At 38.0% G+C, this 15,739-nt stretch overlaps 1 protein-coding gene across 1 annotated transcript; it reads left to right on the top strand.

The window, feature by feature from the left end:
- The first annotated feature begins 4,325 nt into the window (after window positions 1–4,325).
- LOC124775122 (enoyl-[acyl-carrier-protein] reductase, mitochondrial) lies at window positions 4,326–14,189 on the top strand. Its single transcript, XM_047249962.1, has 4 exons — window positions 4,326–4,577; window positions 4,674–4,910; window positions 7,894–8,168; window positions 13,227–14,189. Exons 1-4 carry the CDS (start codon window positions 4,374–4,376, stop codon window positions 13,630–13,632), a joined length of 1,122 nt encoding a protein of 373 aa, XP_047105918.1. The 5' UTR covers window positions 4,326–4,373; the 3' UTR covers window positions 13,633–14,189.
- Window positions 14,190–15,739: the final 1,550 nt, after the last annotated feature.

Here is a 15,739-nt window from a genome sequence, read left to right as displayed (position 1 = left end):
CTATAAAAAAAGACTGCAAACAAAACACTTATGTGATCCTTCCTAGAATAGTGTTTAAGTGTGTGGGACCTATAATAAACGGGACTAACGGGGAATATTGAACGGATACTAACAAAGACAGCATGAATGGTCACAGATCTGTTTGACCCAAAGAAGACAATGCTGTAAGAAATGAACTGGCAGGTGACTGAAGATACACACAAGATAGAACTTTTAAGTTTTACAGGATTTAGGTTAGCATCTCACTTTTGTAGAGCAGAAATGGAGAAAGGAGGAGTTGTCACATTCATCAGGAACTGTCATAAATTTAAGAACATAGACATTCATAAATTTTGCCTAGAACAGCATATGGAAGCATGTGCAACAAAAGTAGAATTCCTTCATAATGTTAAATGTATATAGAGCAGGTGCAGGTAACTTTAATCCGTTCATAAACCACCTTGAAGCTGTACTGGCCCATTTAACAACCAAAAACAAAGAAATAGTGGTTGCTGGTGACTTCAATGTAGATTTCCTTAAAGACTCTCCCAATAAGAACTTATTTGAGTTAGTAACACTATCATTCCCACTGTAAATTACCCCACTAGCGTAGCCAATTGCTCACAAACAGCCATTGATAATATCTTTATAGAAAAGTCCAATGAACCACATTATATTACAAAACCAATAGTCAATGGCCTCTCAGACCATGACGTACAGTTCCTTCTGTTCTGAGCTCAAGAGGGTAATCAATAAGCCAAAAACTGATTATTTAAGGACACTCCTCAGAGACATTCGCTGGAGTGATGTTTACAGTGCTCATGGCATGAATGAAAAATATAACACTTTTGCTAATAAAGTGCTTACCTTATTTGAACACTGTTTTCCCCCAAAACTAACAAAGGTTAGAGCAAAGTCTACAAAGAAGCCATGGATTACTCAAGGAATAGAGGTATCTTGTAAAACAAAAAGAAAACTGTATCTGCAATCCGAAACAGTTCTGATGTTGATGCTATAGCACATTACAAGAAATACTACAAAATATTGAAGACTGAAATATGGACATCAAAGCAAATAGATTACAAGGAAAAGATTGTCATATCAGATAACAAAATAAAGATGATATGGGATATAGTGAAGGAGGAGACCAGTAGAACCAGACATGAAGAGGGACAAATAGCATTAAGAGTAAATGATACATTGAGGACAGATATGTATAGTGTTGCAGAACTGTTTAACAAACATTTTATAACTGCCACTGAAAATATGGGTTTGTCAGGTTCTGTAGATGCTGCTATGGAATACCTCTGACCAGACATTTCAAGTAACTTCCATAATATGAATTTGACCTTCCCTACCCCAGAAGAAGTAATGTCCATCATAAAATCTTTAAAATCAAAAACATCTAGTGGGTATGATGAAATATCAACAAAGTTAATTAAAGAATGTGATTCTGAGTTAAGTAACACATTAAGCTCTCTGTGTAACCAGTTGTTTATCAGTGGAATATTTCCTGAATGGTTGAAATATGCTGATGTTAAGCCACTGTTTAAGAAGGGAGATAAAGAAATGGCATCAAATTTCCGTCCAATTTCACTTTTTCCAGCATTATCAAAAATTTTAGAAAAGGTAATGTACAATTGGGTTTATTACCAACTTATCACAAACAACATACTGCCAAAGTCGCAGTTCGGATTTCTAAAGGGTTCTGATATTGAGAAGGCTATCTACACTTTCAGTGAAAATGTACTTAATTCATTAGGCAAAAAATTCCTGGCAACTGGTATATTTTGTGATCTGCCAATGGCATTTGACTGTGTAAATCACAGTATCCTTTTAAGTAAATTAGAATATAATGGTGTAACAGGAAATGCTGCAAAATGGTTAAAATCTTACATCTCTGGCAAGAAACAAAGGGTATTATTAGGAGAGAGATATGTATTAAGCTATCAGGCATCATCCAACTGGGAATTAATTACATGTACGGTCCCACAAGGTTCCATCTTAGGGCCCTTAATTTTCTTGTGTACATCAATGACCTTTCATCAGTATCATTACCAGATGCCAAATTTATTTTGTTTGCCAATGATACAAACGTTGCAATAAATAGCAAATCAAGTTTAGTCTTAGAAAGATCGGCTAATAAAATATTTGTGGACATCAATCACTGGTTCCTGACCAATTCTTTGTCACTAAACTTTGAAAAACCCCCCTACATGCAGTTCACAACTTGGAATGGGTGTCCCACGAGTATATGCCTAGCATACAATGACAAGCATATAGAAGAAATGGACAGTGTTAAATTCTTGGGATCACAGCTTGATAATAAATTCAACGGGGAGGAGCACACCACAGAACTGCTGAAGCATCTTATCAAATCTCTATTTGCAATACGAATTGTATCAGACATAGGGGATAAATAAAACTGAAAAAGCTGGCATACTATGCTTACTTTCGTTCCCTAATTTCATATGGGATTATTTTTTGGGGTAATAAATCAAGCCAAGCTAAAGTTTTCTGGGCACAAAAACATCCAATAAGAGTTATATGTGGTGTGAACTCAAGGACACCCTGCAGAAACCTGTTTAGGGAACTAGGGATACTAACTACTGCTTCCCAATAGATTTATTCCTTAATGAAATTTGTAATTAAAATATATCACATTTTCAGACCGACAGCTTAATTCATGGAATCAATACCAGAAATAAGAATAATCTTCACAAGGATTTAAAGTCACTTACTCTTGTATAAAAAGGTGTGCATTAATCAGGGACACACATTCATTGTAAATAAGTATTGTAGTAGTTCTATTATATGTTTATTACCTTATAAATAAATAAAAACATTTTTTTAATTTTAAATTCAGTGCATTAATGTGAACTTAGTAAATGAGTCTTTGTAAAATGATTCTTTCATATAGTCTTCATTAAAAAAATGACAATCATTCCACTTGGAACCTGTGGAAGGTACATTAGATAATTTGTTTAAGTTGTAAATATTTGTCATGTATTATTGTTTTTCTGACATGTTCTACATCCTGGAGGACTTCCTCACTACAGATCAATTGGAATGAAAGTAAATCTAATCTAATCTAACAAATTATCATGTGAAAACCTGTTTAGAAAGTTTCTAAAAAAACAAGTATAAGATATGAATCTATGAATATATTACACCCGCCAATGTATCGTCCTACAGAGACCACAAAGAAAAGATTACAGCAATTAAGCAATCATTCTTGTCGTGATCCATGGGTGAATGGAATGGGGGAAGTCCTAAGAATTGGTACAATGGGACGTACCCTCTGCCAAGCACATCACAGCGGTTTGCAGAGTAAAGATGTAGATGCATATATAGGACAAGGCGGGAAAACGACTGTAGCCTTTTCAAATGATCGATGCTGGCATCCACTGTGCATCATCTGTGGAATTCATTAAAAACTTAAAGCCGTTTATCTGCACATTAACGACAGTGGTCGTTGTTTCCCCTGCGGACGATGCCTACATTTGCTATGTAAATTATTTCTGTAAAGACATCTAGATAGTATTTTCAGAATTTCCATATTTCTAAAATCAAAGTAAGTAAATAATATAATGATAGTACTGACATAGTCCAGTAAAATAAATTCACAGATAAGTAAATAAGTATTTTGTTTCTTACGTCACATTTGCATCACAGTTTTCGAGTTAAACTGTTATTTCTTGATATATTGAAAAGATTTAAATACTCATTTGGAGCTACAATTAATTGAAAGATGAACCTCAGATCCTCTTCTAGATAACGGCAAGGTAAATTTGTGATATCTCTTTTGGAAAAGATTTCTTGATGCCTTAAGCAGGCGAAGACTAGAGGAGCGCTCCTTTTCCAACCTCTCCAACTCGTCTAGTAGTCGTTTCTTGCACACACGACTCGCGAAACTGCCTGTAGTTTCCATGACTTCCCTGAAATTTAATGTAATGTACTCTAAATAGCTTAGAAATTAGATCAATATGTTTGCGATGTTAAACAGCAGTTTGATGACAAGACTGTGTTTCATCTATTATTTACCGTTTATAATTGCAAAACTTTCCGCCACTTTTGTCATGTCCATTCGTTACAGTAATTCGTTTTCAATAAGATGTAGTTTTCACCCATTATACTTCACAGAGAAGATATGAAATTATGAAAAAACACTCTAAAGAATCAAATCATAAACAAACAGTAAACTAAAATTTTGTTGATTCTAAATTTGCGCGATATTTCATCGATATCACCTGTTCGAACATTTCAGCATTACATCGATTCTCGATCCTGGCCACAGGGGCTTTCTTTCATGACCATTGCGTAACAGAGATATCGATATTGTACAAGCTCGATATACAAATTATGTTTGAGCTTGAGGCTGCGTTGAGGTTAGAATGGTGTCGAAGATGGGTGTGTTGAAATTTTTGTCGCGGAACATGACAAGCTTCGTTGCACAGACTAGTCGTGATAATGCAATATTAACGTTTGCCAGACATCAGAGCGTACTTTCCTCTAAACTTGTGTACTCAGAATACGGTGACCCACCAAAAGTCGTAAGACAAGAAAAAGAAGAGCTAAGAAAACCTGCTGAACATGAAGTAACATGAATCATATTCACTTCTAATTGCCCATAAATATGTTTCGTGCCATTTTTTTGTACTGTGTACCGCGTACTACAACCATAATCATTTCAGGTTATGATACGCATGTTGGCGTCACCTGTAAACCCCGCAGATATCAACACTATTCAGGGTGTCTACGCTGTAAAACCAAAATTGCCTTCTATACCGGGAAATGAAGGTGTTGGAGAAATTGTAGATGTAGGCAATGGAGTCACAGACTTGAAAGTCGGCGATAGAGTTGTACCAAAATTAAATGCTTGGGGTACATGGCGAACACACGCTGTCTGTAATGCGGATGAATTAATGAAAGTAAGTGTGATTCAAAACTACAGCGTTTTTATGTACCGGTAATGAATTGCAGTCTATTTTGTTAGCGGAAAGTGGTCTCCTTCTAACAGAAAAGAGAGACGCTGACATTTTGCATTGCAGTACATTGAAATTATTCGTAAAGATGTTAGCGGACTTGACAAATAATCTGTCTGAAAAGATGCATTCCCTCAGCCCCTCAGTTTGTTATGTAATGAAAAGGTAATCTAGAATGAATTCCTTTTCTCCCTAGCAGTGACTGCATTATCATCACAGACTACTTTATGTATTAGATTTCGTCTTTCATGTCTTTATGCATCAAACTGTAGCCATTATAGGCCTACTAGCAGAATGGAATTGATCCCATAATAAAATATAACGGTAAGAGGGGTACAGCCAACAATTTTCACTTTCCACTAATGGTGTTTCGATGTTGAAGTACTAGTTTTCTGTCATAAAGGTGAAGTCCGTGCTAAATTTTGTACCAAGACTTCTGAGACTGCTCAGAGCTGGAGGGGTGCACTTCACCCCCCCCCCCTTTTTTTTTAACTGATGGGTTGTATGAAATCTGCACCAAATAATAGACTCGATGATGAAATACTTAAAGGTAGGAGTGAACTGCTGCTTGTCTAGACCGATTGTTTACGAGAAATTATAAAGCCCTAATATAACAATGAAAATAATCCATTTTTGCCAGTATAATTTAATTGGATGGACAAAAATCTACTCAGCATGCAGCAGCGCACACACAAAATACGGTTGTAATTATGCAAGCTTTCAGAGGCTGTGGCTCTTCTTCAGGCAGAAGGGTTGAAAGATTGAACCCTTCTGCCTGAAGGAGGAGCCACTGGCTCTGAAAGCTTGCCTAATTATAACCCTTTATGTGTACATTCTTTCGCTGCTTGGTGAATAAATTATAAAGCCCTGGATTACTTGGTATGTGAAAAGACAATCACACCAACTGGTATAGGAAAAAAACAACAGAAAGGGTGGGGTGGACACATTCTTAATGGTAACAGGTGCTCAGCAAGGATCATGAATGTTTTAAAATTTCATAGATGGAAAAAGGTGTTCATTGAAGGCTGAAACTTGTGTGTCTCTGATGGTAAACAGAATAATCTCCAAATTACGGGAACACACAGTGACTGAAAAATGTCCCTAGTGTTGGTAAATGATAAATAGAAAAAAGATTACCAAGGAATGCGTTTAATGCACACTTGCGCAAATCAGGTCACTTCTATTTCATACTTGCAGCTTTTAACTGTTCCCATCTGTTACACTTATGAAAGTTTAATGTTTTTCATAACATTAGATTTATTACAGAAAAATAATTTTGTTACATTCATATCTTGGCCAAAGCCTTCATCAGGATAGAAAACATGCACCCCTTCACACAAGCAACTGCAGCCATAATGCATAATTTAATTCTCACATTGAACAAAGGCAGCAATCTTGGTTCTGTTTAATATAAGAGTTGTATTCTGGCTGAATTGGGTGAAGATGTGGTCATATGTGCATGAGGTACACCTGCTTATGTGAATATGTCTGTGTTTTCTTTTCTGAAGAAGGTTTGGGCCAAAAGCTCAAAGTGTAACAGTCATTTTGTTGATAATGTCTGCAACTCAAGGTGTCATCTTCACAGTGCAGTCGATCCTTTACATAATATTGTTGATATTCTAACCTGGACATTCCATTGTTTGGTTTCACAATATAGCTTTGTTTCCAAAATGGACAGGATTTAGAAATCCAAATAGCAACGCTGTACACATGGAACAAATGCTGGTCATCCACCTAAATTCTTAATGTTAAGACCCGGTGCAGTACACTTTTAGCTCCTACTGTGAGAGTTGCTTCACAGCTGACAATATTGCTGAAGCATTGACCATTGTTCTTATAATGATGGCCTTGTAGCAAAATAACGTGCAGGGTGCTGGGTCAATGTCACTGCTCGATGCTCTTTCCAGCTGCAGGGAAACAGTCGCCAAGATACTATTTATATACACTAATTCAGTCATGAGGGCAATTGAGCAGGCAGTCACCATGCATTGTCCATTTCAGCTGGAGGCTGAATCCATCCATACAGCACACATGGAGTAGCTGTCATTTGTAACCAATCACCATTCGTATGCTGAGGCCCGGAGTCTGGAGTTTCCCACTACCTCAGTACTTGAACTCCATGTAAGTTGAATTAGGAATGGAGGCAAAGCGTGTAGCCTTTACACAAAATGTAGATGCGGTTGGTTTTGTGTGACCATCACTGGAGTGGTGGTAGCCACTCTTTTGGTGTTAGTATGGTGTGGCTGGTCCCTACAAAGGCATTAAGGGTTTGAATGAGAGTCATGGAGGACAGAAACCAGTCAGTAAAATGCAAACACCTGGGCTGAACTCATTTTTTTTTTAACTACATAATTTTAGGTACATTGACAAGAGACTGGTAGATGTCCACGTCCCACAGGTGTGGTCGGGTGCCAATCTCTGGCTCATGTGGAGTGAGGTTATGCTGCCGTGCTTTGCCCTGGTGACTGCTAGACTTGGTGATGGCTGATGAAACCCTAGACTTAGCTGAAGGAAGAGGCTGGTGGCCGAAGCTTTGGGGTCAGCTTACACTTTCTCATAATACATGGTGTCACAAGTAGTACTCTAGCAACATGTACCTTTAAAAAAGGTAAGTATAAAACACACTGTTACTGTCTGTCACTAGGTTCACGTACAATAAATCTGTTGTTCCTTTGATTTCCAGCAATTTCACTGCATTATCCCTCATGGAAAGTTAGGATCTTTATTGACTAAAACCACTTACATGGATAAAATATCAGGAAATCATATAAATTACAGTCAGCTGAAAAAATTGTGGTTTATGTTCACAAGTAATGTCTCTATACATTATTTATGGAATTCTTGAATCCTGGATGTTAGTTGGATGTGGAAAAAGTAAAGTCATTTCTCTGTCCCCCTTCCTTATGGTATGCATGTTTTTTTTTTTTAGATCTCTGACAAGATTGGCATTGTGGAAGCTGCCACACTTACTGTTAACCCCTGTACAGCATACCGTATGCTGAAAGACTTTGTACCGTTATCTGAGGGAGATTCAGTGATTCAGAATGGTGCAAATAGTGCAGCGGGGCAAAATGTGATACAGCTGTGCAAAGCTTGGGGGATAAAATCTGTCAATATTGTTCGGAACAGGAGTGATATTGATGAACTGAAGAAGTTTCTGGCAGAGCTTGGAGCGACATATGTATTGACAGAGGAAGAACTCAGGTATGAAAATATTTATTTTGTTCTGTGCAAATTATCATTCAGTTGATAATACTAACCTGATACGAACATTATACTGTTCATGTGTATTCAGAAAGTGAAATTGTAAAAATCACTCATATGTTGCCATTGTATCACATGACTGTATTCAGGTTGTAACATAGTACTTGGTATTTGTTAATGAAAACATTCAATTGAACAATGTGATTCTCCAGAATTACTTATAAAAATTCCCCAAAATCTACTCATTATAAAATGCTTGATATGCTGCTCTTTTATTAATTTTTAACTTAATTTTATTGAACAGTGCATACTACAATTTAAAACTTTGGCGGTGGCGGTGGTGGGGCGGGGAGGGGTCAGGGCAAAGAAAGCTTTAATAACACAGATCATCATCACTGCCTCAAGGCTAACAGCCCCGAAACCACTACTGAAAAACCTGCCTAATGTGACTATCCATCTTCTAGATGGCAGTAATGGTCATGGATTGTGTGTTACACAATAACTTTGTAAACCTACATACATGTTATTCCACATATGTCATCTGAACCGTTCCACATGACGACAGTTTCTCTAAACTCCATAAACCTGAATATGTTGTATACCACATATGTCATCTGAACCTTTTCAACCAACAGCAGTTTCTCTGAACTCTGGAGATATGAACTTATACTCCAACATGTCCTTTCATTCTGTCATAATTGCAGACCCATCGTAAAAAAGTGCCCCACCAGTCCACTTCCTTCACTCCCAGTTTACTCTATTTAGTTATTTATTACACAGTATTTCTATTATCCTTTCCAGTCGATTTCTTTTCTTTTATATTCATATTTACTTCTCACTCTATCTCTCCCTTCTAATAGCATTGAACAGGAACTGGTACAGATATATTATCTTTGACCTCCCAGATCTTCATACCTTTTTTGTGGTTAACCAAAAATTTTGATTCCACCCATGTGCTTTGACCAATGACATAACTGTGTTTTTTTGTGTAACATCATTGTGGTGCAGTATCTTGGAAATGGATTATGTTTGTAGAGGGCATGTTGGAATACGTGTTGGTACATTCTGCTGTGGGATGTTTATGTCTTTAATTGTCAGAGAGATGTTAGTGCCGTGTTGGACTTAGTGCTGTGTGTTGCTTGGTGGTTGGCTTTTGTTGCCTTGTCAGTGAGATAGGTTTATCTTATTAGCTGTGGGTTATTGATTTGTTTTCGGTTTTGATATTATTAGTTTGCCATGTTGTTAATGGTTTGAAAGTTGTTTTTTCATTTGGTACTAGGTAAGGATCTCACAACGAAATTTGCTGCTACAGTCACTGTTATCGATGCAGCAATTAAACTTCTCAAGTTATCTGGCACAGTTATGGAATGTGTGTGTGTGTGTGTGTGTGTGTGTGTGAGAGAGAGAGAGAGAGAGAGAGAGAGAGAGAGAGAGAGAGAGAGAGAAGGGGGGGGGGGGGGTGCAGCGGTGATGAGAATGTGAATATGATGTGCCATCTTATATTTATTTGTCACCTGACTTTGTATGGTAGACATTCTTTTTAAGTGTAGTATGTTTCTTAGTTAGTTCTACTAGTTGTGGGTTGTTGATATTGTGGGCTATGTTTGACCTGACTAGGACAAGCAAAATACACAATACCAATGGGTTTTTTGGTTGTGCTGATTGTTGAGAATTTTGTGTGCTTGATTTTTTTAAATGGTGTCATTACTCATTTTGTTAGATATTTAGTTTCTCTCTGCCAAAAATTCACTAGTTCCAGCAGTTGTCTCACTAGTTCATTTTATGACTGGTGTAAGTATTTCACATGTTGTTTGCAGTTGGTTGCACGTGTAATAAGTGGCATCATGGTCACCATATTTCTTCAGTGATATACAATCAGCATGTTTCCACTGCTTTGATTGTTGTCTTGTCTATGGGCTATAGTAGTGCACCCAAGTTTCATCTGTGGTCACAAACCAGAGCAAAAAATGTCATCTGTCCCATCGGATTAGAGAGGGATGGGGAAGGAAGTTGACCATGCCCTTTCAAAGGAATCATCCTGGCATTTGCCTCTAGTGTTTTGGGAAATCACAGAAAACCTAAATCAGAATGCCCAGACAGGGTTTGAACCATCATCCTCTCAAATGCGAATCCAATGTGCTAACCACTGGGCTACCTTATTTGGTGCAAGTCTTGTCTGATTTCTTATAAAACAGCAGGAGACACTCTACTTGCTAATAAAGGCACACAGGGTTGGAGGTGACTGGCAAGCTGTCAGTGCTGGTTGAGGGCTCGTCTAGACAAGTCGTTCAGATGTCACATAAAATTTGGGCAGTTTGTTTCTGCATTTCATTAACCTGAAAAATCTTCACATATACAAAATTTCACACTTTTTTCCTTCAGTCTCTGTTTTGTTGCCAATGACAGTACAGCACAAAGTGTTTCAGCAATACTTTGACATTTAGTACACATTCCTTTCACTTGCAATGCAGAGTTTTGTCACTTGCCATGCAGTGTGTTCTACACAAAATAATGTAATGATAACAATGGACACTCGAATATGGCAGTGTGTTATTGGAATGCTTTATGCCAAACTGTTATTGGAAATAAAAAGAAAGTGAAGTTTTGTAACTTGTGTTATACATATAATAATGGAAGAGTTGTGGAGGAAATGCATGAGCTCAAAAAGATTTGGAAGGAGTACTTTGAAGATCTGTTGAATGCCGCCAAGCGGGTAACTAACAGCGATGGAGAGCCTAAGGCAGCAGACGATTATAATAGTGGGGAAATTGATGATCTAACTTGGAATGAAGTGGAAGAAGCCATAAAGAGGATGAAAGGGGGCAAGGCACCAGGTTGGGACGAAGTAACAGTGGATATGATACGAGCAGCAGGAGAAGTAGGAACCCAGTGGCTATACAGAGTGCTGAGGGTGATGTGGAAGGAGAACAGAATTCCTGAGGATTGGAAGAAAGGAATTATAGTCCCGATCTTCAAGAAAGGGGGTAAAAGGAGATGTGAGAACTACAGAGGAATCACTCTGCTATGCCACTGTGGAAAAATCTATGAAAAGATCCTGGAGAAGAGAATAAGAAGCAGTATTGAAAGCAGACTGCAAGAGGAGCAGTATGGTTTCAGACCGGGAAGATCAACAACGGACCTTATATTTGCGGTAAGGCAACTGCAGGGGAAGGACTTAATCATGGCCTTTTTAGATATTGAGAAGGCGTATGACAGTATCTGTAGGGACAAGCTCTGGGATGTGCTGAACACAAAAGGGATAGATGAAGAGATAACACGAAAAGTCAGAAAAATGTATGAGGGAAGTGAGAGTTGTGTGAAAGTGGGGAGGGAACGTACTGCATGGTTCAAGCTGGAAAATGGGCTGCGACAGGGAAGTGCACTTTCGCCTTTATTGTTTATTATTGTTATGGATGAAATCCTACAGCAAGTATCAGATGCAATTGGAGATCATAAAATGAAAGCAGTGCTTTTTGCCGATGACCTGATGTTATGGGGAAATTGCGAGAAGGAGGTGCAAGAGCAGTTAGATGTATGGGAGGCAACGGCAGCACAATATGGAATGCATTTCTCTGCAAAGAAAAGTGAAATAATTGTCACAACAAGGAAGAAAAATAGGCCACATGTGGATATAACTTGTGGAGGGGAAAAACTACAAGTGGTAGAGAACTTCAAGTACCTGGGAAGCATGATTGAAAGTAAGGGGGAAACGCAATGGAAATAAATGAAAGGTGCAGAAAAGCAGGGCAGTTCTACAAATGCATTAGGGGGCTTATTTGGAGCAAGGAGGTGCCACAGAAATCCAAGGGAATTATATACCGAACCTACTTTGTCCCCATATTGGCATACGGAAGTGAGACATGGGTAATGCACAAAAGTGACAAAAGTAGAATACAGGCTAGTGAAATGAAGTTCCAGAGGAGCAGGTTGAGTGTAACAAGACGAGACAGATTGTGAAATGTGTATGTGAGGGAAAGACTAAAGGAGGAACCAGTACAGGACAGGATAGAAAAATCAAGACTGCAGTGGTATGGACACATGAAGAGAATGGATGAGGGAAGAATTCCAAAGAGGATGTTTGATCTGCAACTGGAGGGGAAGAGGCCCAGAGGAAGACCAAGAGATAGATGGGTGAAGGGAGTGAAGGAATGTGTGACGAGAAGAGGAGAGAACTGGACGAAGGTGGAAGAGGGGGAATGGTGGAAAGACAGAACACGATGGAGAGGCTTGTGTTCCCGACAGACCCAGCCAGTGGCTGGAAACTGTCCAAGATGATGATGATGTTATACAGTTGCAATCCTCAACTGATCACAGAGTAATGTACATAAATTTAAATATAAAAGGATTAGTGGAAGAAAGTGCTAACCTACAATATGTATTTTGAGATATTGTATGCTATATATGTGGTAAAGTTCAGATTCTAGAACATAAATATAAAGAGGTGGGAGAAATTACATAGCAGAGAGTGCTTTTTTAATACTATACTTGTGTCAACTATGTCCCAGTGTGGAGCATTCGGAAACATAACAGTTAACATGATCAGACTAATCATTACTAAATTGAGGGTTAGCACTTTATTCTGCAGACTTCTTCATATCTCCACTTCCTCTGAACTTAAATGCAAACAAATAAAAAGACTTAGGTGAACTCTCCAAAACTTTTGCAGTATCTGTACGTTTCTGCTCTGCCTAAGCATTAATGAAAGATAATTCTGAAAGTTAAAAATATTGTACAGTTTCGGGATTACTGCTCATTTCATTAACATGATGCACCAATTTATGTTGCTTCTTCATCAGCCAGTATGTGTTACAGAAATTTTGGCTTTATCATTCTCTGTATCAGGAATGTCAGACCAAGATACCCTGTTCTAAATATTAAGGAAGCAATTATTGCTCTTTTTATGTATCCATCCTGTGTTCAACTGTTGAATTTGGAGAACCATGATCTATCCTCATGTGCATATATTCCTCCTTGGATTTTCCTTTACTGCATAATATGGTAAATAATCTTGATGACATGTTCTTATCTAAGAAAGACTAAAATATTGAATATTTTCAGGACTACAGATCTTTTCAAGAAAGGTGTTTTAGTAAGACCAAAGTTAGCACTAAATTGTGTTGGAGGCAAAAATGCACTTGAAGTGATGAGACATTTGGACAGTGGTGGTGTTATGGTTACATACGGGGGGATGTCCCGAGAACCTGTGACTGTGCCTACATCAGCTCTTATATTTAAGGATATAACTGTCCGTGGATATTGGATGACAAGATGGAGTAATGAAAATGCTAACAGCCCTGAAAGATCTAGAATGTTTGAAGAGTTAACCAACCTTATAATCGAAAGGAAATTGAATCCTCCAAAACATACATTGATTGGATTTGAAAGATACAAGGAAGCACTGTCAAATGCAATGTCAACCAAAGGATTTGTAGGGATGAAATATATTTTTGACTTCCAAAAATAATCTAAAAACATCTTGTCAAAAACCAGTTTGGTGTTTGGTACAGTTTATGTGAATAATTACCAGTTATTCAGTTTTGTCCCTCCAAGGATGGAGAGAATGTTGTCTAAGCACCGAAAACAATAAGCATACTATATTCATTGCACTGCAACAATCTTTGAGGACTGATTAATTTTATAGTGTAGCTATTTCATTCCTTAGTTAAATCAACTGCTAATTAAGAGCTTGTCATCTTACACTTGAAATACAGTGTATTTGGTGTTTATATTGATTCCATTATGCATTTATGATTTATGAGAGGTATGTAGATGATATAAGACCACAGATTAATACTGTAAAACACATTATTATGTAAACAAGCCAATTCTCAAGTGAAATAAACATTCTGGATGTGCACAGTACCTGCAGTACACCTTTAGGTACACCACTGGTTGCTCAAAGAACTGTGATTACTGTTAGCTACTGTCTGGATGAAATCTTTAATATTTTGTATTGTAATTTCATCTGACAGAAGGAAATATATGGTTTTTATAACTGTTAATAAAATGGTGTACACTTGAGTCTTTTACCTCTGTATGCTATACAGTCAAACTGACCTTTTCTCCCTCCCTCTCTCTCTCTCTCTCTCTCTCTCTCTCTCTCTTTTTTTTTTAAGGACTGTAACAATGTTATCCCACTACCACTACAGTACTTAGTGCAGTAATTCTGAATGGACTTGTGCACAGAAAATTTGTCAACAGATTAACAATAGAGAAGATTCTGTGTAGATAAATACATCAATAATATGAAACTGGTAAGTAACCATTGCAAGCAAAATACTCAGTGTAACCCTGTCATTGTCATTCAAGCAAGATTTACACAGGCTTTCACAAGACTGTCACCTTGATGACTCTGTAACTAACTGGTTCTTTTGTGCAAATTGTGCTGGACTTTTTCTCTCTGATCTGAAATCATGTGTAACTTAACCATTTTCCTGGACAGATAAAGAAATCTGCTCATCAGGAGGCAGCAGGAGAAAACACACACACGCATACTTTCAGAGCCATTGGATCCTTCTGGCAGAAGATTTGAAAGGGGAGGAAGAGGCACGAAGAAAAAGGACTGGCAACGTTTATGTTTAGACGATTGGGAGAGTTGGGAAGTCCCAGAACTCCAGATAAAGTGCGATTTACTGGACAGGATTGGAAGGAAAGACTGGTTGTTTGGGGCAGCACTGAACTAGATATGAAACCTGACTGTCAAAACATTGTTCAAGAGTTAATAAGAGCAGAAATCGAAGTGCATTGTATGTGGTAGACATGGGGTGGCGGGGAAAAATATACAGGTCAGAAAATAAAAGGTGTAGGAAACTGGAAGGGAGTGAAGAAAGAAAAAGTTACCGAGAAGAAAGGCTGAGACTGAAGAAATTAAGGCCAGGTGGGAATGTGTTACAACACATGCTTGGTTCATCCACCTAGCCACATTGCTTCTCAGTAACTATTCTTGTCTTCTCTCCCATTTAGTTTCCTATACCTGGTTTTGTGACTACATTTTTCTCTCCTGATGTGGGAGACTTTTACAAACTGTCCCCATTTCCTAAACATTGTCAGCCCCCCTTCCTCCTCTTCAGTTCTTCTTTACTTTTGTGTGTGCGTGTTTTTTGCTCCTTTAGCTGTTGAGTTGATTTTTCTGTCTATCCAGTTACATTACACACTCTAACACAAAAAAAGAACCCCCCAGTAATTACCTGAGTGGGATGAAAATTGGTAGCTGTGATGTACATGTACAGACAAACAAATGATTACAATTTCAGAAAAATTGGCTGATTAATTCAAGAGAAAGAGCTTTACAAATTGAGCAAGTCAACAATGCATTGGTCCACCTCTGGTCCGTATGCAAACATTTATTCAGCTTGGCAGTGATTGACAGCCTTATTGGCTATCCCCTTGAGGGATATTGTGCCAAATTCTGCCTGATTGGTGTGTTAGATTGTCAAAATCCCAAGATAGTAGAAAGGGCCTGCCCATAATGCTCCAAACTTTCTCAGTTGGGGAGAGATCCGGTGACCTTGCTGGCCAGAGTAGGGTTTGGCAAGCATGAAGACAAGCAGTAGAAACTTTTACCATGTGCA

Source organism: Schistocerca piceifrons, chromosome 2 (genome assembly GCF_021461385.2).
Source record: "Schistocerca piceifrons isolate TAMUIC-IGC-003096 chromosome 2, iqSchPice1.1, whole genome shotgun sequence".
NCBI classification, from domain to species: domain Eukaryota; kingdom Metazoa; phylum Arthropoda; class Insecta; order Orthoptera; family Acrididae; genus Schistocerca; species Schistocerca piceifrons.
Note: the sequence above shows the minus strand (reverse complement) of the source record. Positions and strands in the feature narration are given on the sequence as shown.